The sequence below is a fragment of the Rhea americana genome, unplaced genomic scaffold (assembly GCF_003343005.1).
Source record: "Rhea americana isolate MKP2758 unplaced genomic scaffold, rheAme1 scaffold_308, whole genome shotgun sequence".
In the NCBI taxonomy this organism is placed as follows: domain Eukaryota; kingdom Metazoa; phylum Chordata; class Aves; order Rheiformes; family Rheidae; genus Rhea; species Rhea americana.
In genome coordinates this window covers 484,082-510,370 of record NW_028186433.1, presented here as the reverse complement: position 1 = coordinate 510,370, position 26,289 = coordinate 484,082, and the positions used below count along the sequence as shown (strand labels likewise).

Genomic DNA, 26,289 nt, shown 5'->3' with positions numbered 1-26,289 from the left:
YGCGTAATCACGTTGCCCTGAAGCACGGCTGGAGAAGTCCTTGAACCTTGCAATGTTAAAATGACAACGTTGCTTCYGCAGGACAGCATGTTCCTTAAATATCACATCCAGACTCATTTTTCCAAAAGCTTCTATCAGACTCATCCTAGAAAAATACCCTTTGTTTATCTTCGTGGTGAATGTTTTGTGGTTTTAATTGTATATAATGAGTTAAGTTTAAACATTCTGTTGAAGAGAAGAATTGTGCTGGTATTTGAAGTGGAGCCTCCTGGAAACAATTTGTGGTTTCTCTATATGTTTAGCTTGAGTTCAAAAAGCAAAATATGGGTTTATACACTTTTGGTATGAACATCAGGAWGACTGAGGGACCCATTTAGCTCTTGCCCTGTTGTCTGTTATAATGTGAGGACRGTGTAAAGGAGAAAAGGACTCAGGTTTTGCTGGGAGGTTTTAAGAGTGGGGTATGAAGCAGTATCAATGAATCTGTCCTCTCTCCAAGAAAGGGAAGATAAAACTAATGGCCTGATAACAGCATGGTTGAGTTCAAAGGCTGAGATGTTTGATAATGGCATGGAAGCATTAAACAGTGATTGCTGCGTAAATTCACRAATAAGAAATAATACGGTGCAGAGCGTGAACACGTGGAGTGGTTAATCAGCAGGACACTATCTGATCCTGTCCGGACCGAACTTGTATGATAACGGGACCTAGAAATCCCAGCTGATGTGTTCAGGCACCGGGTGAAGCCATGCTCTCGCCCGAAAACCTCCCAGCACGGTTCCCACTGCCGGACAAAATCTCCGCTTCCTATTGACTTCTGCTAGCACTGAATTCCCGTTAGAGTGGTAGGCTACAAGCTGAGACACTTTTGTCCCTTTTGAAAGTGTCGTGAAATGGTATCTTAAAAACATGCTGTTTTGCCTTTTGTGGACACGGACAAAGGAGACAACATCAGCATGTTTGATTTCAACCAAAAAGAAAATATGGTTGGTGCATTTCAGGACACAGGGGGAAAAAATGCTTTTCTGCAGCCTGTGAGTCTGTGAAAAACTTGAAGCTAAAAAAAAAAAAAAAAAGGTAACTTACCCAAAACAAACATTTGTGGCCAAGAGGATGCCTAAGCCTGAGGCAGAGTTTCTTTGGACTCGTGGTTTTCTGGTCAAAGAAGAGATAGTTTACTAGAAAAATGCACATTTTGCACATGTGGCATATTATTTTAAAACCAGGGCTGGAAACTCTGAGGAAAGGAAGCCGCTTTGCTGGGGCTTTGGCTTAATTTGCCTTTTGCCGTCCTCTCTTTTCAAGGTGGATCACTTGGACAAAAACGGTCAGTGTGCCCTGGTTCATGCCGCTCTCAGGGGACACTTGGAAGTGGTGAAGTTTCTGATTCAGTGCGACTGGACCATGGCTGGGCAGCAGCAGGGAGTGTTTAARAAGAGCCACGCCATCCAGCAGGCGCTGATCGCTGCGGCCAGCATGGGCTACACGGAGGTAAGGCTGCCCCGCGCACCGCTTTGCCTCGGTGGGGTGGGAAATCAAAGGTTAACTATGCTTCCAAGCCAAAATATTGAGCCAAGAGGGTCTAGGAGGTGGAGTCAGTGCCGTCGTCTTCCAGTCCTCCCCTTCCCATCGCAGGGAGTGGGATTCGCACATCCCTTGGCAAAGCCTGTGGTCTGGGCAGGCTTCCAAGAGCGGAACCGTAACAAGCCTTTAAGTTGTTGGAATAAACCTTTAAACAAGGGTGAGTAAACAGTACGTTGCTCCTCCAGCACTGCTAGGGGAGCGCGAGGCTCTGGAGGTTGGGACTGTACGTTTGGGAAGATCTTGCTCCTCTTGTCCTGCGCAGAGATGCGCCGATACGGTAAACGATGCATATTTTCCTTCTGAGCAGCAGTGTTGGAGGATTTTTGTGTTGGTTGATTTCTTTAGGAAGTTGCGCTCCCCTCATACTCGAGTTTAGATTTTGCTTTCGTTAAGTATAATCCAGGAAAACAGAGGTAATGTGATCAGATTGGAGGAGCTAATTAAAAAAAGCTGGGAAATTCCTATTAGCTAAGTGACTGTGAGCTGAGCTGATTAGAAGCAGATGTGACTTCAAAGGCCTAAAGATCGGCACTCTGAGGACAATTTGTAACAGGGCGCACAACTTTTTGAATGGGAGTTTCCCCCAAAATCATTTTAGTCACGTTTATAACTTTTAAAAAGCAGTTTTGGAATTAATTATGTTGTACCAGGAATGCACAGGGCTGTTCATAGAAAATACTTAAAAATCCCTGCTTTGAGATGCTTGCAGTCATAGGAGACATAAGCTGCCTATTAATTTCCTGGTTTTCTCTCACTTTAGGGATAAAACAGGTATATAATATGTTTTAAAATGATGTTAATCACTGGTAGAGCCACGCTGTAGTCCTGCTTCGTATTYCTGCCAGGTAGCCTGTGCCCACAGACAGCTGCACGCGGTGGAGCAGGCATCATTTCCTCCAAAATACTCCAAAAATGCTAGTTGTTGCCTAGGTCCCAGCAGATAATTWTTTCTCCCAGAACAAGAAAAATGGTTTTGGTCCTTCAGTTGCTAAAGTAAAATATCTATTTTCTTCAGAGTCTCTTGCTTTCTCACGTCTCATGATCCAAACACTGACATTTTCTGCCAGTTTTCAGTTAATTAAATCCTTTAATTTACCCTTAGAAGAAGTTAATTTGTCTCTCTGGAGTTTCAAGCATCCACAGCCGGAAGAAAACCATAGCAGAATTCTTTGTAACAATCTGCTGAAAAAAATGGTATTTGCTAGAAAGGCTCTAATAGTTTCTAGAAGTAACTTCATCGTGGCTGGTGCCTGAGGATAACGAAGAGGCTGATGATTATCACTGTCATTGCATCGTTTGTCCATGACTCGGTTTCCCCAGCAGTGCAAGGGGGCAATCATACTTGCTACCAGGTAAGAGGCAATACAGACAGGCAAACTCTAATTTTTTGGGTTTTTTTTTTTTTTTTTGCTCATTGTGGCATCTGTAGCTCAACCTACAGGTGAAGGAGCACCTGCTGCAGGCTCCGTGTCATCTCTAGCAAAACAGCCACATGTTCAGCGATAAGGAACCGACACTACAATGGCTCATCATGTGCACTTGCTTCAAGACACTTGTTTTTTTTTAAATTGTACAGGGCAGCAGGCTCCGTGCTTGGTTTCAGGAAGAATATTTGCTTGGGTGGAGGTGCCGRGTGGAGACTTTGTTCACTCTCAGTTGTGTATTCAGAGCAGCTCGTGTTAAGATGTCAGCAGTTCATATGTAACGCRCCGCAGTTCGTGAGTTTGACATGTCATTTTGTTTTAGATTGTCTCCTACCTGCTCGATCTTCCAGAAAAAGATGAAGAGGAGGTGGAGCGAGCACAGATCAACAGCTTTGACAGCCTTTGGGGAGAGACAGGTGATTTCTGTAGATGCTGTGGCTGCTTTCTTGCATGTTCGTATTTATGGGTTCCCTGTTACCTAGTATTGCCCCAATTCCTGCCTTTGTGATGATGAAGTAGGAAGGATCAGCTTCTCTGGATTTCAGGTGATTTACGGTCGCCAAGGCGGAGCTGCAATCTGCTTAAGTGAAACAGAGGAGTTTAGCTTTGAAAACACTGAAAATACTCTGCAAGAGCGGGTGGGCATGCAGTACGTCCGAGAACTGGGCAACTAATTTCTCTGGAACATCTCATGTGAAGTCCGATGGACGCAGAACTGTGGTTGTCTTTCTCTTTTGGTATTTGGCATATTCATCCAAAGCATCCCCCTGTTTCTCTCTCCTTTCCCCATAGTTTGCRGTACGATGACCACTGCTTTATCCTTTGATTTTCTGAAAAAACTTTCGTTATTTAGCACCTGATAATCAAACAAATATCCTTTTGTGGAGAACTTCTGCTGTATTYGGGGGTATCAATCCAGAAGCCCTCATTTTCTAATCTCTACCAAAACAAAAGCAGCCTTCACCTTATCCACTTCACATGCAACGTTTGCACCATCCTTTCCATTTCTTCCAATATTCAGATCTGGAGCTGTTAACTTTTAATGCCAGTGACCTCATGAATACTATCCACTGTCTTTTGTGCTCAGCTCGCTAATCTTTCTGCATCACCAGTAATGTTCCTGTGAAGTTAATCCACCAAGATAATGTTCCTGTATGAGTAACAGAGTGCTGATTTTATTCTGTCACCTGTAGCTTTGTGTCTGCTCAGGATGTTTCATGCTAGACGAAAAAAAAATAGCTGGGATAATTTTTGAGCTGACTCGTCCACTGTACATTGGAAAACGTAGCCTTATAATAGCCTCGTAATGAATGGAGTGTATGAGAAAGCCTCACCTCTGAGCAGCCTGAGCTTTAAAGGACGAAGCTGTAGGAGTGAGCGGTCGCAGCATGAAGCCTGGCAGAGAGCAGGGTTGGCCTGAGCCAGCTGCAGGGCACTGTGAAAGGAAGCAGCTCCCTCCACCCGCAGGGACATAGCAGCGTAGCAAGGGCTTTGTGCCATTATTAGTGGAAATAAGGCCAAGATTTACAAATAAGCAATTTAAAAGTGCCCATAGGGTGTCATGGAAAAAAAGGAAATTGGATATGGAACTATCCAAATGAAACAACTGAGGGTTGCTAATTTTACACATGCATACGGCAGGACAACAGCGTTTTTACAGGTGAGCACTCAGTTCAAAGCAGCAACCAGGCCAGAGAGAGCACATCCAAAATGCTCTCTGGTATCTGCGTCTTGTGGACTGTCTTGTTACTAGACTGCAGAAGAGGAGGGTAATCCAGGTGTCTTTAGAGCTTGATGAAAAGCCACTAAAATATCGCTCTGCAGTGTAACCCCGTAAGCATTGTCAGATACTACAGCTGTTACCCTTGAGCTAAGGGAGTCCTGGGTTGTCTGGATAAATCTCACAAAACCTGCTGTAAAGCCATACCCGTTTTTCGAGCTGTTGTCTAACTCTCTGCTCTTCCTTGGAGGTCAGCCTTTGCAGGTCCCAGTCCTCCTGGTCCTCCCCTCCCCGCTCAGCCGTGCTGCCCAGTCTGGCGGCTGAGCTCCAGTGCTTCTGTCTGACAGATCCCAGCTCTTCTGTCTCCTCCTTCCTTGTGTTCTGTGATTCTGCCTCTCTGTAGGTCCTGTGTAACCCTCCAGGCCTGACTGTTGCCTTAGGGACTCTTCCAACTTAAATCTTCTTCCCCGTTTTGTTGTCCTCCCCCCGCTACCTCTCCCTCCCCTAAATCTAGCCGAAAGCTGGACTTAGAGTAATTACCAGATGTTTGTGTAGCTGTGGGGAGTTCTCGAGTAAATTTGGCTAGCTGGGAATGTGGACTTGTGATCCGTTAATGGCACACAAACTGAAGAGTCATCTCAAAGGAATACCCATTTATGTCTTTAAAATTAACGGTAGTAGAAAAGAGCCAGTMATCAAATTGAGGATGCTTTCCTCTTACTGCAGGCAAGACAAGTTTATATTGATCRCAGGACTCCCTTTCACTTTGTTTTATTTTCATTTTCCTAAAAGTAAATGGCAATTTTAGATAAAATTGAAGAGAGATGTTGATTTCACCTAAAAAGAGCCATCTGCTTCAAAAATCCAAATCGTGCCTCTTCTCTTTTGATACTTCTTGCTCACGTGTCTACTCTCTGTAGAGCGGGACAGGCTGCCTGGCTTAGTGATATCAGTCTAATAGCATCCAAATTGCAGTGCCAAGTTGCATCATAACTTCAGGAATTGCTAACAGCACAGTATAGCCAACTCCAGATGGAATATTTACCCCTGGGACAAGGCTAGTATCAAAATCCAACACAGACGTATCTGAGTCACTCCTGTCAATCCCATCAGAGCTAGAGGTGCAAATACAGGAATGATAACTACATCAGAAAGCATTTGTCCTGCTGCCAGGCTGTGAGATAGGTAYGGATACCATACAGGAGCTAGGCAGTGCACTGCCCTTTAGTAATTCCTCCTCCGTATAAAGTTGTTCTTTCTCTAAGAAAATAGACACATTTTGCTCAACAGGCAGTGCGGAAAGGTCCCTAGCGAATCCCTTGTGCTGCGGACTATGGCTTGTCTGACGTTGCTGGGTCGCTCGCTGACTGAAGGGACATGTCTGCTCCTGAAGCTTATCTCAAGCTCTATTTAGCCATGTTTTGAGAGCTGTCGTGTGACATTTATGCCARCACTGTGTTATGACCTGTTGACTTGGACTGATGGCACTACATCCTCACAGAAAAGTTTCAGGATGAAAGCTGCTGTTTCTGGCTCGGGATCTCGTGGACTGCTGCTTGGCTGCACGCTGTGGACTTGGGTTGTTCACGCTGATTCAGACAGCAGAATTTCAGAGCTTGGTGTTAAACTAAATCATTCCCGTTGTTCTCATTTCCTCTCATCACCTTTCTTTGGCTTTTTCAGTCTCCTTTCAACACGTAGGCAGCATAGGGGAAACCTTAACTTGTGTTGTGACTGATAGCTGCCACGGATGTATTGAACACTGCTCTATAACATCAGAAACAGGTTGATAAATGCACCTAAGGAGCGCTGAAAAGTTTAAATAAGCAGATACTTCTAGAATTTTTTTCCTGAAATAGTTTGAGCTTTTGAGCTTGGACAGATGGACACCAACTGATACCACAGGATAGGGCTATCGACTTGAGGTGACTAGCAGTGGAGATGGAGCATATGGATGTCAAAAGTTATCTTGACCAGAAGGCTGGAGATGCTATAGCACTTACGTTCAGAGCAGCAGCAGAATATTCAGCAAATTGGAGGCCAAGGTGCTCACCTTACAATCACAGGCTAGACTCAGTTGGAAGGGACCTCAGGAGATACCTAGTCCAGCTGTCTGTTCAGAGGACAGCCACCCCTGAAGTCAGGGCATATGTTGTCATGTTGRTGTCCGAGGGTCTGGCTGGATCGAGCTCCTTTCACTCCTTCCAGAGTTGCTCCATTTCTGAAGACAGTTGCTTGGATATCTCCATGTTACGCAAGATGTTCTTGGATCCCTTTCTCTTGCCAGCAGGTAACAAAGCAGGTTGTCAGTGGGACACCATCCTGAAGCAGCAAGGTCTAAATGTTCACCAGTCAACAGCAGCACATGAGTTTCCCTTAGGTGGGAACTGCAAAGGACAGGCCATGGCTGCGTACCAGCACCGGTAGGGTTGACTCAGAAGAATTAAATAGCAAAAAGACACGTCAGTCCAAGTAGCCAGCAAAGCAGAGCGGTAAAGGGTATGAATCAAATCATCCTTTGCCAGCAAAGTCTTTTCCAAAGTGGATTTCATGGTGAACACTAAACGCTAGGTGATTTACAGTATTTTCATTGTTGCAAACTTAAGCCTTTTTGACGTGAAATACCCCAAAATAACCTGCAACATTTCAAGTGCAGGCAGGTTCAGAAATAGAACCAAAGCCCTGCATAGCAGTCCCTCTGCTCTGAACATTAGGCGCAGGCCTCCTTCTATATTTGTAGCGTACGTTTAAAACCCACATGGATCTGATTATAGATTTTGCAGTATGTTCTGCTCGTGGCAGAGGGATGATTTTTCTTTTAACTCTTGGTGGCTCTCGACCCCGCGAGAAGCAGAACTCAGCCGTAATGCAGAACAGAATAGAGGATTAATTAAATCCCCCACCATTAACAGTGTTGCAGTTGAAAACCCATCAACACCTCGTAATCAGCCATCCCACAGAAATGTACTTCAAAGAAGAAACAAGCTACGTCAGTTAGAAATAGACTCCCACCTTCTGCTCAAACTCCTACTAGAAGCAGCAGAACGTGGAGCCCGAGGAGTTTGCTGCAATCCACAGAAAGTTAGGGGAGAGGAGGGAGGAACTGAAAAGTCTAAAATTAATACCAAAGACAGGTCCTGCGCTTGGAGCTATTTTCAGATTGCATGTGTCTTGTAACTCAGCCATATTTCCAGAGTTTACAGAGCACATTTGGTAAGGGCGAGAGGTGATACCTTTACCCAGAGCACCTGCACTATTGAAAATTAAAGATAATTTTTGTTTTGCATAAAGATCCTTGCTGGTAGGATCTGTGCTGGCCCAGAACCAAAAGCCAGAATTAGCATTTTACTTGGACACCATGCGAGCATGAAYACACAGTTTTTGCCTTCCAGTTGCTTTCCCAGTGGGGTTGCAAAGATTTACAGACTAAAATGAGACCTTAAAAGTGGAGTTTCACCATGTGACTAACATGCCTCTATGCTAATTGTGGCAGAGAAAAACCACAAACCTCACTCACGTCGAGCTGGCTAGCAATATCTGCCAGTAACCCCAGCTCACGCGCTCTCACGTGCTTTTGGGTTTTGGGAATCTCATGTAGCCAGATCCACGAGGAAACTGGTCAAATGTAGCTTCCAGGTTGGGAAGGTTCTCATCAAGAAAGCCCCGAAAGATCTGGTTTTCTCTATGGAAGTCGTGCCCATGCTACGACACGCTTTGCCTTAGAGCCCCTGGGTTTTACAGTAGACTCCGTTGCTGAAAAGCTGCAGGAGGCACCAGGGGAAGCAGTGAAGGTTTCTCATGAAGTGACTTAAGATTTGTTTAGGATGCTGATTTGACCTTTGGTTGCCCAGGCCTGCCGATCGCCTGGTGTTTATTCCAGTTCTCCTTTTCCTCTGGTTTAGCTGCTACTTGCTGAAAATCATAAAAGCCGATTGTCCCGATCAGCCTCTTTCTGTAACGTTATGAGGTCCTTTCGCAGGGAGAAATGATCTGTGGAAAAAAGCTAAAATGACTCATAAAAACCTGAGCTGTGCTAGTCTGTCCCATCCATTTTCTTGGTTCATTTTGCCTGGCTTGGGGTGTGCTGGGCATTTTAGGCACCATCACTCTTGATACCAGGCAGAATGGCCTGTCTAGATAGCAACAACCTTCCTAGCCAACACGGCTTCTTCTTTTCACGGCTTTTCTCTCTCCCTTAGCTCTGACAGCAGCGGCAGGCCGAGGGAAGCTGGATGTCTGCCGTCTCCTCCTGGAGCAAGGAGCAGCCGTGGCCCAGCCAAACCGGCGCGGGGTCGTTCCRCTCTTCAGCGCCGTGCGACAAGGCCACTGGCAGGTGAGCGGCTTCCTCGGCGCGTCGCCCCGAGCCCCTGCGCTCCCRAGCGTGGCGACCTGGTGCCCGTTATTAGCTGAAATACGGGAAGAGAAGAAAAACTGCRACCCTTTGGGGGAACACGAGAGTAGTGAAAAGAAGTGGCTTGGCCACTGCGACCCCGGCGTAAGGACCGTGTGCGCCTTCATTGGCAGGATTTTGAGCATCCTGAGCTCTTGCTGGATACGGACAATTTTTTGCTGAAGTACTGTGTTGTCTTGCCATTTCACAACAGCGGAGGAGATACTCTTAATTCCCCCCCCCCCTTTCCTTTTATCGTTCTCATCCCTCCTTTGCTCTATCCTCAAGCCATAAGCCCGGAGAACATCGCACCTTTTGGGGTGAGGTTTCAAGACTCGGGGACCGCAYGGGCAGCCCGCGCATACAACACGTGTCCTTGCTTTGTGTGTTGCAGATCGTTGACCTCTTGCTCACGCACGGCGCTGACGTGAACATGGCAGACAAGCAGGGGCGGACGCCACTGATGATGGCTGCGTCCGAGGGACATCTGGGCACGGTGGAGTTTCTGCTGGCACAAGGTTAGAGCACATGGGGGGAAGCGCGTCGGAAACCAGCCACGGCAGGTCCCACCACGCTGTCTCCTGGCCGGCTGGAGCTGAGGAGTGTGAGCCCACTGCTGGATGGGGCGGTCAGATAGGTTTCTCAGCACCTTGTCCGGCTTTTGGGAGGACAGGACTCAAGTTGTGGTAGCATTAATCTTGGCTATTCGTTTTTTTAGTGTTGGGTACTCACAAAACCACATATTTTTATTAGAATGTAAAACACTATCGTGTGGTGGGTGCTTTGAGCATTGAGTTAAGAACGTGCCCTTGAACCCAGCTTGAAGCTCTCCCCTTTGGCAAACATCAGCAAACGGTGCACAAATGAAGACACCACCAGGGAAGAGGTAGGCGAGCCTCAGCCGCGGGACCAGAGCTTGGGGCATGTTATACGCTCCCGTTTTTAGGGCTGGGATTGCAGCCCGAGTAGGAGGTGAACGCCCTGACGTAGGCAAGGATTTGGTGTGTACGTTAAGAATAAAACACAGAAGTTTTGAGGGAGCAGTCTTCAGTTTTGCACTCATGGATTTGCTTTGCTCTGTGCTTTTAGTTCCTAGTAACCCTCCTTCACTAGCAGTTACTCATTCAGCAAGAGCATATTTTAATTTTACTCATTTCTGATGTACATTTGAGGTGAGTCAGAACAATAAGCTGCCTGGAGCCTGTGGGAACATAATGATTTCTTATTTCTGTAGTTCCTTACATATTTTATTTTTTTCTTCTTTTGACAAATAGCTGTTTTTTTTCATTTGTTTGTTTGGGTGGTTTTCCATTATCTTTTAGCTAGACATAGCATTTAGTTCCTACATTGTTATTTGATATTTTTATTTCAGGTAGGAGTCCTGTTTGGGAAGAGGTCTTTCCTTCATAAGAAATTACATGTGTCTGACCTCTCAGCCAAAACTGGAGACACTTGAATATTTTCTATAGCAGTTATAAAAATATTTTTTCACTGAAAAATTACCAGGCTTCCAAGTGCAAGTTCTCTTTGCCTGTCCTGGAGCCGCAGGCCAGTGGGATCTTTGCTGCTCCATGCTGTAACTTGTGTAGGGATGTGGGCAAAGATCGATGTGAGGCTGATCATGAGGTTTTTGTGAATTAGTTCAATTAATTCTTTTCTGAGGGTGAGTTTTTGCTAAAATTTGAATTTCTAACTCTTGCTGTATGTTCAAGCTGCACCGTGGCCCCTTTAGCCGCTTGACTTGAATCTCCATAAAAAGCTTAAAATACGTGATTTTTGACAGACTGGAGAATTGTGCATGTTGTTCAAGTCTGAGTTAGTGGAGGGTGAAAATAGCAGATAATGTGACCCTGACTATGGGATGGGCAGCAGATGTGCATGATATGTCCCTGGCTTTTTGGACATTGAGAGCTAGAGAGGTCAAAAATACAAAAATCAGCTTTCATAAGGGATGCTTAAAAAGGTTCATTCTTCTAAATAGCTTAATAAACTTCACCAAATATGCTATCAAGTTAACTCATGCCTGGGCATAGTACAGTGCTATACAGTATATTTTAATTAAAATGGCTTTGACAGTCCTGTTCAATGTTTCATTAAAATCAAAGTGTGAATCATAAGCCATAAGCATTAATTAGTGTGTTGCAAAGCAAATCTCCTTTGACTGTACTTGATTAACACAGCATTTGTAAACACTTTTTATTAACTGAGTTGCAGTCATCAATCATTTAAGAAATCAAAATTTCTAGAGTTAGCTCCTGCTTTCACTAATATCCAGAAATAATGGACACGTGCACAGTGAATTAAACTTCTTTGGTTGCAGAGAATTTAACTTTGATATTCGTATGAATCTGTGTTACGCAGAGCAAGATAATTCTTGGTGATCATTCAGTTTTGAGAGACCTTGATTCTGAATCTTGTTTTTCTGCAAAAATCCAGCCCCCTGYGGTTTTTATTATCAGACCATCCTGGCCACTTTCTGCTTCTGTCTGACGCTCCAGCAGCTTCAAAGCAGTTTCTTTCTTTCTAGCTGCTTCGTTTTTGCAGGCTTGCTGGATTGTATATTCAGTGACAGAATCTTCCCTTTACCCAGTTAGTTTTCTCCGGGCAAGCAGCAGCTCAGCCCTTTTCAGAAGTTAGCTGGTCTTACCCAGCCAAAATTTTTCCCACTGCAGCGAGGATCTGTCCCATGATGTCACCTTAAGCCACTTGCCCTCAAAACCCATCAGTTTGTGTTATGTCTGACTGCCTTAATGCTAAGTAGGTCGGAGCTCCCTGAAGGGATGAAAGATGCCTTCAGGTGAAGAGCGTCAAGTGGAGCTTGTGGTGGGAGCCCAGCTGCGCCCGGAGCATGGCACTGCTGTGGAGGTCATGTCCAACGGGCCTCGAAGCAGCGTCGTAGCATTTTTGAAGCAGTTTGCACTGTCCACTTGCTTAGACCTTCAGCTTGCGTTGCTGCGTTGATACCCTGAAGTCTTTGCTTGTCAGCCTGGAGTCCAGCATGTCCCTTTTGTTGCACAGGARAGTGGGAAGGTTGAGGAACACTGTGGCTTTCCAGACATCCCTTTTTTAGYTGGAGCTTTCCTACCTGCTTCAGAAGAGTCAGGGAGGAAAAACAAGAGAGTACTTTGGCTSATTCCAAGCCAGCAGCCAGCGCAAACGAGAATGAATGACATGAGCCTTTATATTGCTTTGGTAAGCAAAAGCCTTGGGTTAGTGGAGTATCATCTAGAGGGTTTTTGCAGAGCTTCAGAAGGGTTTCAGGGCTGTAGTGTGGGGCAACATTAGCAGAAGGCTGGTAGGAGGTTGGAGTTTATGTTGTCTTCATCTAGCTTTTGTACGTTTGAGGTGTCTTGTGAGYGGAGCTCCTCAGCACAGCAGCTGCCTCAGGCGCCTGTTTGCCACCTCCCTCGCTGGCACCCAGCGGGCAGGGCGCTGCGTCTGGGCTGAGAGCTCTTGCTGCAGCCTGCTGGACGGATTCCAATCAAATGCTCATTTGTTTCACTCCTCCGCAAACAAAAAGTTGGGCAAACTGGAAGCTGCATCGGTTCAGTATCATCTGGGTAATGTGCGCTAAGCAGGGGAGACGCCAACTTGGATGAATGGGAAGGGTTAGAAAACTCGCATTACTCCTCCGCTCGCTAAGTGTTTTGGAGCCAGGAAGGAGCGCCTGCTGAGTGGGTTAGTGTTCAGCTGCAGAAGAAAAATCCTGCAGTAGCGATTCATCCCAGGAACATCCCGCAGGTAGGATGCTCCTTAGAGGAGMAGAGCTACTACGGGTCCCTTCGGCACACCAGAGCTAGGTTCCTGCCTGCACCGCAGCAGCCCAAGTTGCCTTTGCTCCTTGACGAGGAGTGTTTGCTTAATGCTGCTGTTAAAATCTCCTACGTGGGCCCAGATGCCACATGAAGCAGTGCTGACCCATCGGTATGGCAGCACAATTTCTTCATCCAAGAAAAYGTCAAGTCCTTGGCTTGCAGTTGGCAGTAGTTTATCCCACAGTGCTGTATTTATGTTGGGTTAGGTTCAGGGAGAAATACTGCTAGAAATTATGTCAGTTTGGTTAAAGGGGAGGGAAGGGAAGAGGGGACATAGATGCTTTTTTAAATGAGTGGAGCTGAATTGACTTAGCTCCCCTTGGTACACTGTGACCTGCTGAAGCTGCAAAATGGTGTTCATCTCTGACTCACACAAGCTGGAATGTTTTTTGATAAAAATCAGTTAAAAAGGGGGGGGGGGATTGATTTCTCAGATGAGGGATGTCAGATCCACCCTGCTGCTCAGATGATGTTTGCCAGAAAAGCCTACGGATCTAAGTGCGAAAAAGTTTGCAGCGTGGTGTGAATAAACTCATTTGCCACAGTTTCCATCAGTGGATTCGAAGTTGCCATAGAAGGTAGGATCCATAGCAGGAGAAATATTAATAAGGCGGTTAATAATTATATGCAGAGCAAGCTCTCTAAAAATGAGCTGCTGTCCATCACTAAGCTGGTGGTTTGTTGTGTTACATTATTGGTGCRGTGTAACGAGAGCTCTGAAGTGAACAGACCCTTGTTCCTCCAGGTGCCTCCATTTCTCTGATGGACAAGGAAGGACTGACAGCCCTTAGCTGGGCCTGCCTCAAGGGGCACCTCTCGGTGGTGCGTTCCCTGGTGGAGAACGGAGCTGCCACGGACCACGCCGACAAAAACGGCCGCACTCCCCTGGACCTGGCGGCTTTCTATGGCGACGCAGAGGTGGTAAGTGGGCTCTCATGTGTGCAGAACCAAAGGGGGGCTTGGCTTAAAACTTTCAATATAGTGCAGCTCAGGTCGGAACCCTAAGCAGATAGTGCCCTAGACCTTCACACGTGCAAGCGCTTTCACGGCATCGCAAGAGAGCGACGTAACCTCAGGCCCTGTAGAGATGGTCTTAGTGCAACCAGGGCAGCAGCAGAAGCTCTTGCCAGCCGTGCTTTGAAGCTCTTGCACAGGAGCAGAGCTGACCCTTGTACTTGTCATCGCAGGTTCAGTTTCTGGTGGACCATGGTGCCATGATTGAGCACGTCGACTACAGCGGGATGCGCCCCCTTGACAGGGCCGTGGGGTGCCGCAACACCTCCGTCGTCGTCACCCTCCTGAAGAAAGGAGCAAAGATAGGTAGGGAGCAGGGGAGGCTCCTCCGTCGGCTCTGGACACAGGCAGGACTCACGAGCAATGGGGCTGGCCTCCTAGAGAGTGCCGATGCGACGCCGAGGTAGCCTCAGCCCCGGCGGCTGCTTCGCACCCCGAAAGCAGCCGGCGAGTCGTGTCTGCCTTGCTCGATTTATTAATCGGGGATATTTTATTTTATTTTATTTTATTTTACTGCTATTGTGTTACTTAGCCAAGTTAATCAATAAGTAACTGTCTCTTTGGCAAGGTCTTTCCTCTGGTAATGCTTTTCCTATCTTTACTAGTCTGAGTCGACAGAAGTACTATGGTCATGCATTGCTGTGAGCTGCTGCATTCACTTGCTCTGTGTATGCTTTCAGATTTTAGCGTTACCTGCACTGCGCCACACAGCTGCTCACGTTACGTTTTCCTGTGAAAGGGGATTTTGCTGGTGCATTGGCTTCTTCGCTGCCTGCCTCTCACAGCTGCTTTTTTTTTTTTCCTTTCTTTTTTTCTTTTTTTTTTCACCTTCATCCATTTTTTTCCCCCTCTTTCCTACAACTTTTTGTTTTCTCCTTTCTTTGAAGGTTGTCAGACGTTACCGAGTCGCCCACGAGGTATATCTCATTGCTGTCAGCATCAGCCTCGATCTGATAGCTTTGTCAGCCTTGCTTTCTCCTGTTTGATTTAGCCTGCATGCGTCCCCAACACCTCTAATCTTTTAATTTACCTCACCTTCAAATAATTTTTTTAATGACTGTTGCAGAGAATAACTTGAACTCCAAAACTAACCTCCTTCCCCCAAAATGTACTGAACCTACTCATAGAGTACGGTTGACTTATTCCGCACCCGCACTAATGAGTTCTCCCCAAACTCGTGCCGCCCCTTCCTCCCCGCGTGGGCCTCGAGGTGCCCGCTGGCTCTGCGCAGGTTGGTCCCCGYGCCGCTGGGGCTGGACGCGGCCATCGCGCCCACGCTGCAGAGCCAGGCGCCCGGCGCCGGGACGGCTGCACCATGAGCGGTGCTTAGCCGCGGCCCGCGCTGCTTTTGTTACGTTTTTCCAGCTCATCCAGTTCCCTACGCGGGTATTTCACGCCTTGGGAAGTTTGAAATCCAACCCCAGCTAAAGGCAAAATGGACGGCCGAACCGTAGATTTCCTGTTGCGTTTACAGAGGTTTTAATTTAGAAATGCTTTTTATGTAACCACTTTGGTTTTCCTTAAACACAGTTTACGTCCCGACCACGCTGTCTCCCCCGCCCCAGCCGGTTCGCCAACCTGTAGTGCCCTCTTGTGGAAGTGACTCTGCTCACTTCCGAAACGTGGTGGTTATTAGTAATAGTAGTAGTAAAGACTGCAAAGAAAAGACGTTGCAACAATGCAAACGGTGTTAATTTAAGTGCAAGAGGAATTGTCAGCTCCATAATTTGGAGTGCTCCGCTCTTTGACCGTGCCAAGTTGTTCTCTCCAGCAGAAATTCCCACCCCAGGATATTTTTTCCACCCAGCTTCCTACCACCCTTGCATTGTATGAGTTTTTTACCCATCATGCATCCTGTACACTACAGGTCCAGCAACATGGGCGATGGCAACCTCCAAACCCGACATCATGATCATCCTGTTGAGCAAGCTGATGGAAGAGGGAGACATGTTTTACAAGGTGAGAGGAGGTTTTTTGGAGAAAGAGTAAAGATGCAACTTTAGCCTGACTCTGTATGAGGTCTTGTTCTTCATTTGATACCTCACTGAGCAATACCACTGCCTTAATCCATGGAGGTAAAAGCTACTGCCTACAGGGTGTCTTGTGTTGCAGACTGTTTGGTTTTAGTTAGCTGGGTTGGAGGGGGGGGGGATTGATTGCCAAAATTTGTAAAAATAAGGCTGAAACAAAGCCAAGGCTGTCTGCGTTCTGGACTTGAGCCAAGACTTCATTTCCTCTTTGAAAACACCAGAACCCAAGTGTTCTACGGAGATTCTCAGTGCTGATGTCATTGCCTCAGATCTGGCAATATTGTCATTACCTAGCAGGCTCATTGCTGTAAAACGAGGCAGCAAGATAGTATATCCCGGGAAAAAAATAGTGAAAGAAACTTTTGATAGTGAAAACAGATTGTCCGGACAGAGATGGCTTTATGCTATGTCCTTAAGCCCCTGAGAGGACATTCCACCGTTACAGCTAGAGAGCCTTCCTTGCTCTATGTTTATTTTAAGCTGATCTTTAAAACCTGGAGATTTGCACAGACACAAAAAATGTGCAAGTACAACAATGATTCACTGTTAGCCTCCAAGGGTGAGGCAGAAAATATGCGGAGCTGGCATTGTAGCTGGAGTTATCTGCCAGGGATACGTGATACAGCTGAGAAACCTGAGTCTAAAAGGTTTTAAAGCTTACTATTAGTAGCTGCAAAATTTATGTCTGGGTCATCATGAATTGCACGTGTCCTAGATCCCATTTTGCCCTCTTTCTTTCACACTAGCTGCCACGGCTGCTCCCCTTCAGGGCGCAAATCATCCCATCCCAAAAATAGGTGCTCAAAATAGCGAAGGTGAGTCACCCTCTGAAGGTGACGGTTGTGTCCCAATAATTATAAAAGGAACCCAGTTGAGAGRCTTAGATGTAGACACCTAATTTTTAAACATCTAAAATCCAGGGAGATGAATCGCAATCCAATTGTCCAACTTCAGAGGCACATCAAGGCCGTAAAGTTTATCCCAGCTATCACAGAGGCTTCTCTGAGCCCCAGGAACTCCACCTGAAGTCCAACTCTTTGTATCCTTTACCCTCCTTAATGCTCGTTAATCTTTGTGTTAGAGCTAAAAGATACRCAACGCTTGTTCCTGGAGACCAGCTCCGCAGCACAGCCCGTGGGGTGAGCTCAGGTGTGTCGGGCAGTCGTGCCCGCCGTGCAGCTGTTGAAGGCGTTTGCCCAGGAGCAGCCCCTGAGCTGCCGAAAGGCTGCCGAGACTGCCCGTTCCCGTGGGAAAGGTGTAAGATGTCCTCCAGAAGTGGCAGGCTACGAAGTGGTTATGTTTGTGTGTCTTCATGTAACCCMGCTCAAAAGACCATTTAACCAGAGAACAGATGGAGTTATATCAAGTTAATGTAAAACAGTATCTGCTGTGTTTCCTGCTGTAGCTTGCAAACTCTGTGAAGTGGGAGAACTCATCTTGTAGAAGGCATCTGCATTTCCAGAATTGTTCCTTTGATCAAATGTTCTGGCTTTCCTTTCTAGAACAGAGCTAAATAGTGAAGTCATGTTACCTTAACCACCCAAAACATTCATGGGGCTGGTGAGTGAATTTTCGGCAATGAAATAAGCTCAACCAAGGGACTTATTTTGACATTCTTCTCCTTCTATTAGAAAGGTAAAGTGAAGGAGGCTGCCCAGCGCTACCAGTATGCCCTGAAAAAGTTCCCCAGGGAAGGGTTTGGAGAAGATCTGAAAACCTTCCGGGAGCTGAAGGTGTCGCTCCTCCTCAACCTCTCCCGATGTCGAAGGAAAATGAATGTAAGTCTCTCCACTCTTCATGTCCTTAAGAGCAAGCTGCCAGCTTCCCACCTGTCCGTAAAGACGTGTCTCTCCTCTAACTGTGCTTGAGCCTCTGAGATCTCTCCTCTTTGTAACCTGGTTGTCCTTCACAGAGCACTGACATTTTATAATTCAAAAGAAGTAAAGTAATGATTTAATATTCATTTCTGACTATTAAAAATTCATCGCTATGTTTATAGCTTTTTGAATTTTTTATTACTCCCTTTTGATGATGATGTGAATTGGGGGTGGAGGCATTTTTCAGATTTCTAGGGCAGCGGTGAGGGAGGAGCCAGGAGATGTGCTCCTGTGAATGCTAATTAATTTAAAATGAAGGAGCATATGCTTAGGGGGCCAGTACTTTCCCAGGGCAGTGACTCATCCAGAAACACCCCCACATCCTCCCTCTCCTTCCAGAACTGCCATATCACTGTCACTCTCCCTGCTCCAATCCAGCAGCATCTAGTGACAAACTTCTGCAGCATTTTTGTTCTTCCAGCAGACAAGTGCCACCTCCCCTTTTCTCTGCATTCAGAGACTTTCACCTGTACTACTTAAAGTCTCCATATACTTGAAAAGTGAAATCTCCACCAGGACTGTGTGCCAGCTAAGATTGCCCTGGAAGGGAAGGGATTTTGTGACACCTTCATTTCTTTAAGCTATGAAGGATGCAGATGAAAAGCGATGAAAATAAAATCATAATGCTGATGAGCAAGCAACAGAGGGCTTGGAAGGATGGGAACCTTCTCTTTAAAGAAGCCAACTCTCTGCTAAGCTTTAAGGGCAAAATTTGCAGCTTACTGTTAATGGGAAATCCCAGATATTGTGATAGAAAATTTCAGGGAGTTGTAATTATTCTGCAAGTTTTGCACCTATAATGTAGACCTTAAAGTACCTTTCTCCTGACTATGTTCCCAGCTTAGTCTGTTAGACAGTACTGCAGTAACTGCTACTGAAGACAGAAACCAAAGTATATGCCTACAGGCTAGACTTGGAAATTTTTCCCTGTAGATGCAGAATCTTCTTACTGAAAACTTTTGTGCATTCAAAACCAAAATTTTACCAAACTGCAAAATGGCAGGTTATGGCACACGTCTGAGAATAAGACTGAAATGACAGCAGAAAGGAGCAGGCTCCGTACTGCAGCCTTCTGTGTTTCAGAGACTTAATCCGGCATCCGTCCAGCTGCACGTGGGAGTCCGCAGCGAAGGCATTGCCAGATAAGCTCCCACCCGTAACGCTGTGGGAGCTGTAGTCTGTGCAGTCAGTGGAGTCTTGGGTGTAGTTCATGTCTTCCTACAGCAGGCTCCTCGCCTTGCTCGGTTGACTCACACCGTGAGCTTCCCTGGACAGGGCAACCAGAGAGCAAGCTCCGGTGTGGACTCCCTAGCTGAGATTAAACCTCCTCTTGGGTTTCATTAAGATACACATGGCCTGACTTGCTTACGTATGGCTGCTAAGGGCAGTCTGAGTGGCCATCGTGTGCTAATAAACTTCATTTCTAGCATGCTTACTAAGGTTTTGAACAAATCAGGAGTACTCTTAGGTGCTCTCTTCCAGAACTGCTCGGGATTATAGCCCAAGTCACCAATCCAAAGCAATGAGCATTCAGTTACCAAAGGAAAACCCCTCCACTGGGCAGAGATCTGCTTTGCAAGCGCTCAGCTGCGCTTAGCAGTATGTGAAGCATTTGGGACAAGGGCAAGGGAGGGTGGGCGACAGAATTCAATAGTCTGATCTCATGGCACTGCCACTCCAAGCCCCCAAACCAGTCTCCATTCCGTGCTGTCACCTTCTCCCTGCCCCCTCCCAAGCAAGTCTCCCAGATGAAGTGTGGGAAGGTATGAGGGAAGGATGTGATGGGCAGCACAAGTAAGACAGCTTTGCCAGTGGAGCCTTGTCTGTAGTTACCGCAGTATCCGTAGTCCCTTCTTTCACGTGAGTTTTATTCAATCCGTTTAAAGGATTTCATAGACTGTTACGGAGTGGGGAGCAGAGGGTGTGGGAAGGATTTCCAGTTGTTTTCAACTGTGGAAAAATCCTTCATCAGATCACATTCCAGCCTTGGCGAGACCAGATGTTTCCTCAGGGCTGTAGGATATTGGCCAGGGATTGCATGCGCTTGGTGGGGACACAGTCGCTGAGAACGGAGCCAGTTTGAAGTAAAGGGCCCACTGRCCTCCTGTGGATGCAGTACAGCATCCGAGGTGACGAGAGGGTTCTGAGTCTCAAGACAAGCCTTTGCAGCTATCTGACTATAAATGATGTCAAATCCTTGTAAACCGTTCTAGTACCATCAACTTTTCCGAGTTTACGTGCAAAAAAAAAACTGTCCGTGTAAATTTGTTTTCTTCCCAAAMTGTATATATTTTTATATTTATCTCTATTTAATTACTTATCTACCCACCTATTGTAATGACAGGATTTTGGAATGGCGGAGGAATTTGCTACTAAAGCACTGGAGCTGAAACCGAAATCTTATGAAGCTTACTATGCAAGAGCAAGGGCCAAACGCAGCAGCAGGTGAGGAGAGAGAGAGAGAAAAGTGAGAGGGGCTGTTCTCTTCAAGCCTGGCCACACCGATGTAGGCATTCACCGTGCAAAACCGTGCAAGTGTCCCCATGTGAAGAAATGCAAAGGAACATGCATTAATGTGGTTACAAAAAACTCAAAGTAATACCCTCCCTCATTTGGTAATTTCTGGAGCACAGCTGAAGGCAAATGTTTTGAGAAGTTCATCTTAATTGAACTTTGTCTGAACACCTTACTACACGGGAAATCTTTACGCCCAGATTGGGTACTCTCCAAAAAATATACTGTAGTTCAACCACAGCTTGGACTTGAAGCACAGTGTGATTTATGGAAGTCCTGTGGCCTGTGTTGTGCAAGAGGGCAGACTCGGATTCATCACAGTGGTCTCTTCTGGCCTTAAAATCTATGAATCTCCCTGTCCTGCAGCGCTTCTTGCAAGGCAGAAACCTGGGGACTAGTTGTGCAGTGACTGTGCAGGCAAACGTGAGCTATTTTGCTTTCAGCCAGAGCTTGTGCCCAAAGCACTCGARCCAACTATTAGAGAAAAGCAGTGCAGGGATCTCGGTGCATCTCGGGTGGAGCCCRGAGGATTCCCGTGTTAGCCTCCTGGAAGACTAAAAAGATGCAAGATTAGATTCTTTTCAAAACCTATCAATGCCATTCCTACATGAGCAGGAGGGCTTGCTTTTGAGTCGTACACTCAAGGGCTGGGCACGCTGTCATTGCTTGCATCTCAGTTTTAAATTGGAGCCACAGTGTCTGGCATGGCAGTGCAGAGAATCACCAAAGCCAGTGGTCTGTAAAGTCCACCTGTGTAAACACTAGGGCTCAGTAGACAACACCACAGTTTGACTTTCCATCCTAGAGATGATGTGTGTAGCTGGGCTCCTGGCTGGCTGACGCTGCACTGCCRGGTCCAGCCAGGTCTTGATGTGGGAGGTGTAACCGTGATTTTCTGTTCTGGAGAGAAGTCCTGCTAGCTGAACCACGCTGACTTTATACTTTTCCTTTATTGGTTTTGCTCTCCACTGTTTCCAAAATGCTTTTGAGGAAGCGTAGGAACTCRATTGCTTTCCAGATGGTGTCAGCCTCCCCCACATACAAGCGTCCTTGTCTCCCCTCATTTCTCCAACAGAAACCGTCGTCACTTTGGCTTTCCTTATTGATTTCCCTGTTTTGTGCACGGTAGCACCCCTAAGGTTAGCATGGTCCAGGGAAAAACACTTGTCCTTCTTGCACCTGGTTTTGAATGGGTCTTGTCAAAGCAGAGGCTGGTGTTGGGAGGTGCTGGAGAATTTCTTTCTCTATGGCAGGGCAGTGAACTGGGGTGTTTGCGCRTTCGGTCCAGGGTGGGGATCATTCCCCAGCTCGCAATCACACTAAAATAGATTTTTTTGCTCCAAAGCAAACAGTGACCCTGTAAATGACAACCCACTTCCCTGCATCCCCACCTCCCTCTTACTCCTCCCAGGCCTTGCAGCTGCGGAGCCCCAGCCCTGGCGGCTTGCAGGCTTCCTAACGGGGCTTTGTTCCTCCGTTCCTCCTCGGAAGAGGTTAGGTGAATACRGTGCAGGTTGGAAGAGAGAGAGCCTGGCCTCCCGTGCTGACCCACAGGAACCCCCAAGCTGTGGAGCCAGCCCTGCCTCTGGGTGGTCTTGGCATCAGGCAGGAGCAGTTAAATTTTCACTGGTKTAAGCAGATGTAACTCCATCAAAGCTGCACTTGTTTACAGCGATGGGAGCTTGGCTCTTAGCTACCTGTGCTTTGATTTCCCCTTCACTCGTATCAGAGGGGAAAAAAAATTGGTGGTGGTGCCTATAGCACGCACTGCAAAGGACAGGCATTTCTGCTAGTCTGGGCCGTGCCACCCCAGGAGCGTGTTCCCCTCTCCCCCAGAACGGCTGGCAGTATTTTCCTTCCGTTTGTATAAAATAAGCCCGAGGGAGGCACACGAGGCAGAGTTCGAGAGACGCGGCCGGCTGTAGCAGTCGCAGACGTTTCCCTCAGTAAGATGGACAAGCTGCTTAACACTCGCTAGCCTCCGAGAACAGCTCCATTCAAATCCAGAGTAATTTCAGTTCTCATTTCTGTCCCTTTGTCAAGCAGGCAGTTTTCAGCAGCCCTGGAGGACCTGAACGAGGCCATCAAGCTGTGTCCGAACAACCGTGAGATTCAGCGGCTGCTGATGCGAGTGGAAGAGGAGTGCAGGCAGGTGCAGCAGCAGCAGCAGCAGCAGCAGCAGCAACCGCTCCCGGTGGAGCCCGAACCTGAAGCCCAGCAAGAAGAGCTCTATTCTGTGCAAGACATCTTCGAGGAGGAGTACCTTGAGCAGGATGTAGAAAATGTTTCCATTGGCTTGCAGACAGAGTCAAGGCCAAACCAAGGGCTGCCCATCATCCAGAGCCCACCCCCGTCCCCAGCTCACAGGGACTCGGCCTATATTTCTGGCTCGCCTCTTGGCTCTCATCAGGTCTTTGACTTCAGGTCCAATAGTTCAGTGGGTTCGCCAACCAGGCAAGGATACCAGTCTACATCTCCTGCTCTGTCTCCGACGCACCAGAACTCTCATTATAGACCTAGTCCTCCGCACACTTCCCCTGCTCACCAGGGCTCCTCTTACCGCTTCAGTCCACCTCCGGTTGGAAGTCAAGGGAAAGAATATCAAAGTCCACCACCTTCCCCTCTTCGTAGAGGTCCTCAGTATCGCGCCAGCCCCCCTGCAGAAAGCATGAGTGTGTATAGGTCACAGTCTGGCTCCCCAGTTCGTTATCAGCAAGAACCTAGTGGTGTCAACCAACTCCCCGGTAGACCAAAGTCTCCGTTATCCAAAATGACGCAGCGGTCTTTCCAGATGCCCCAGCTTCCCGTTGCGGTTCCCCAGCAAGGGCTGAGACTGCAGCCAGCTAAGGCGCAGATTGTGAGAAGCAACCAGCCCAGCTCTGCAGTGCATTCGAGTACTGTAATTCCAACTGGTGCTTACAGCCAAGTTGCCCACTCGATGGCCAGCAAATACCAGTCAGCATCAGGGGAGATAGGGGTTAGTCAGAGTAGGTTGGTCTATCAAGGCTCAATCGGTGGAATCATAGGTGACAGCAGACCGGTGCAACATGTTCAGGCAAGTCTTAGCGCAGGAGCAATTTGTCAGCATGGAGGTCTGGCTAAAGAAGATCTTCCGCAGAGGCCTTCCTCGGCATACAGGGGTGGGATGAGATACAGCCAGACGCCTCAGATCGGACGAAGTCAGTCAGCTTCCTATTACCCAGTCTGTCACTCAAAGCTTGATCTGGAACGTTCTTCCCTTCCCTCCGGCCAGCTCGGCTCTCCAGATGTGTCTCATCTCATAAGAAGGCCCATCACAGTTAATCCCAGTGAAATAAAGCCTCACCCACCAACTCCAAGACCGCTGCTTCATTCTCAAAGTGTTGGCCTCAGATTCTCTCCTTCCAGCAATAGCATTTCATCCACCTCCAACCTGACGCCCAACTTTCGCCCTTCTGCTTCTATTCAGCAAATGGAGATTCCTCTCAAGCCAGCTTATGACAGATCATGCGATGAACTTTCTCCAGTCTCTCCAACTCAGGGGGGTTACCCCAGTGAGCCAGCCCGTTCCAGGACCACGCCATTCATGGGAATCATAGATAAAACCGCTCGGACTCAGCAGTACCCCCATCTCCATCAACAGAACCGTACCTGGGCTGTGTCATCAGTGGATACTGTTATTAGTCCTACATCTCCTGGCAACCTCCCTCAGCCAGAATCATTTAGCCCGCCTTCTTCAATCAGCAACATTGCCTTTTATAACAAAACCAACAATGCACAGAATGGCCATTTGCTAGAGGAAGACTATTACAGCCCCCATGGGATGCTAGCCAATGGGTCCCGGGGAGACCTCTTGGAGAGAGTCACCCAAGCCTCCTCGTATCCAGATGTTAAGGTGGCTAGGACACTGCCTGTTGCACAGGCCTACCAGGACAACCTGTACAGGCAGCTCTCCAGGGACTCTAGACAAGGGCAGACATCCCCAATCAAACCAAAGAGACCATTTGTGGAGTCTAATGTGTAAAAGACGCTTGTTGGAGTAAGACCCTTATGTTTTCAGCACACACTTCCGAGCTTGATTTCCATGCATATTCTTCTTATTATTTTTATTTCTCTTTGGTAGCTACATGACCAAGTTTCTCCGGTACTTTCTGTGTGGTGGTCAGACAGCCATGCACGTGCTCCAGCCCTTTTGTTACCCAGCTGACTGTGAAGCCAACATCAGAGAAGCCAGTATCGTTTGCCCAGTTCAAACCAAGTTCCCTCACAGTTTTCAGCTGTCAACCAGCATATTTTAGTACACGGTGTGGGGTAGGTGAGAAACATCCCCTACGCAGTGGGAGGTAACCAGCTCTTTTCRAGAGACAATCACGTTCACTTTAAATTAGTTTCTTTTGTCTCAACGAGCTCGTACGCAATTCCGATGAAAATTCCTAGTGGGAGCAGAGCAGGGATCACAGGAGCCTTTCCAGAGGTTGGATCTGCAGGTTCCTCGTGCCGCTCGCTTTGCCCAGTAAGAGCTAATTAATAAGGGCGTGATCCGTTTTTAATACGAAGCAGCTATGCACAATAACCCTCCTGCTTGATCTGGTTGATAGAATTTTAATCCGAATTGTAGCTGTCGGTTAGTTAACGGTGCCATCTGCCAGAAGGGGTGGGGATCGCAAGATGCTTTGCTACTTTGCGAGCTACTTTCCAAGTGCCCCAGCGCTGCTTTACCCTGGGGCGTTTTACGAGTGTTCGGAGGGATTAAAGTTGGCCCTTCTTATGCTTATTTAGCAGCCAAGGGATTTGGCTAGAAACCTCTCGTGCGTGCTGAGAACTGGGATCTCACCAACCGCTTCTTCGCTCCGTTAGCAGATGACTGCACCTCACGCACAGCACCACGCTCCCACCAGGACGGTKTCACGTTGGGGTTTTCGTTCGATCCTTTTTTTGCTCGCAAGGAAAAAAAAAAATCCGAATTAGGAAATCGTATTCAAGGAAGAAAACTGCAAATTTTTTTTTTTTGGTTGTTTTTGGTTTTGGATGGGGATGCGTAACGTGACGTGAGACGGGAAGGGTCCGAGGAGACACGTTAGCGAAGTCCTCCTGCAAACGCAGCCGGGCAGCATCGCGCCCCTTCTGCTCGCGCCCGCTCCCGGCCCCCGTGCCGTAGGGAGGGAGGCGGCCGTTTCCGTAGAGCTGCAAGATCTGTTCCTGAAATTCTGGAAAGCGATTGCCGTGTTCCTTACCTGTAAATGTTAGAGACGATGTTTTGCTCTTTAAGGACCTGTAGTTAAAAAAAGAAAAAGAGATATTTATAATTTATTTATGCAATCCGTTTCAGGACATTTTGGGGGTTTGTTTTTTGTTGGTGGTGTTTTTTTCCCGTTTTTTAAGCAAATGCAAATCACATCAAGACAGCGTGAAAAGCAGGGGACACTTCCAAAAACCTTTTTTATGGATTCTTTCCATTATTCTCTGGGATTTTRTGGGGAGCGGCGGGACTTTCTTTACAGATGCTTCGCTTGTTATCGGGTTGCGTTCTGTAATCTGCCTTTTTCAGTCGCTGAGGGCAAACGGTCGGACRAACCGGAGCGGGGAGGGTGTTAATCCTGTAGCTTGTTTTAAAGCAAAATAGTGCCTGTCGCCCCACTGCTGAACCTCCCTCGTATCCGCCCGTACGAACGGAAGGGTTCAGCCCTGAGCAGGAGGAGCGGAGGCTACGGTGTTTCCCAAGGGCTATGCGAATCTAGCGGTAGACTGAAAGACGAAACCAAATCGAAGGGCCCGGCCTCGGCTAGTGTAAACGAGCGTCTCCCCGGCGTGACTTCAGCGCAGCTACATCGATTCACACCAGCTAAGGAGTTGGCCTGAAGCTCTAAGCAAACCCTGGCTTCGATTGAGCTTTGCTCTTCCTTTTTTCTTTTTTTTTTTTTTCCTTCTTTTTTTGGGGTTTT

The 26,289-nt window shown here is 47.2% G+C and overlaps 1 protein-coding gene across 3 annotated transcripts in view; it reads left to right on the top strand.

Moving 5' to 3' along the window:
• TANC2 (tetratricopeptide repeat, ankyrin repeat and coiled-coil containing 2) overlaps positions 1-26,283 on the top strand; it is a 238,284-nt gene extending 212,001 nt beyond the window's left edge. For 2 of the 3 annotated variants that reach the window (XM_085309950.1, XM_085309948.1), the window contains exons 19-29: positions 1,306-1,491; positions 3,331-3,424; positions 8,928-9,061; positions 9,513-9,636; positions 13,679-13,854; positions 14,121-14,253; positions 14,835-14,864; positions 15,815-15,906; positions 17,609-17,755; positions 20,199-20,299; positions 22,415-26,283. In XM_085309950.1, coding sequence (XP_085166076.1) covers positions 1,306-1,491; positions 3,331-3,424; positions 8,928-9,061; positions 9,513-9,636; positions 13,679-13,854; positions 14,121-14,253; positions 14,835-14,864; positions 15,815-15,906; positions 17,609-17,755; positions 20,199-20,299; positions 22,415-24,371 — 3,174 coding nt within the window. In that variant the 3' untranslated portion in view covers positions 24,372-26,283. The remainder of the gene's footprint in view (positions 1-1,305; positions 1,492-3,330; positions 3,425-8,927; positions 9,062-9,512; positions 9,637-13,678; positions 13,855-14,120; positions 14,254-14,834; positions 14,865-15,814; positions 15,907-17,608; positions 17,756-20,198; positions 20,300-22,414) is intronic. The other variant, XM_085309949.1, reaches the window with a different exon arrangement.
• Positions 26,284-26,289: the final 6 nt, after the last annotated feature.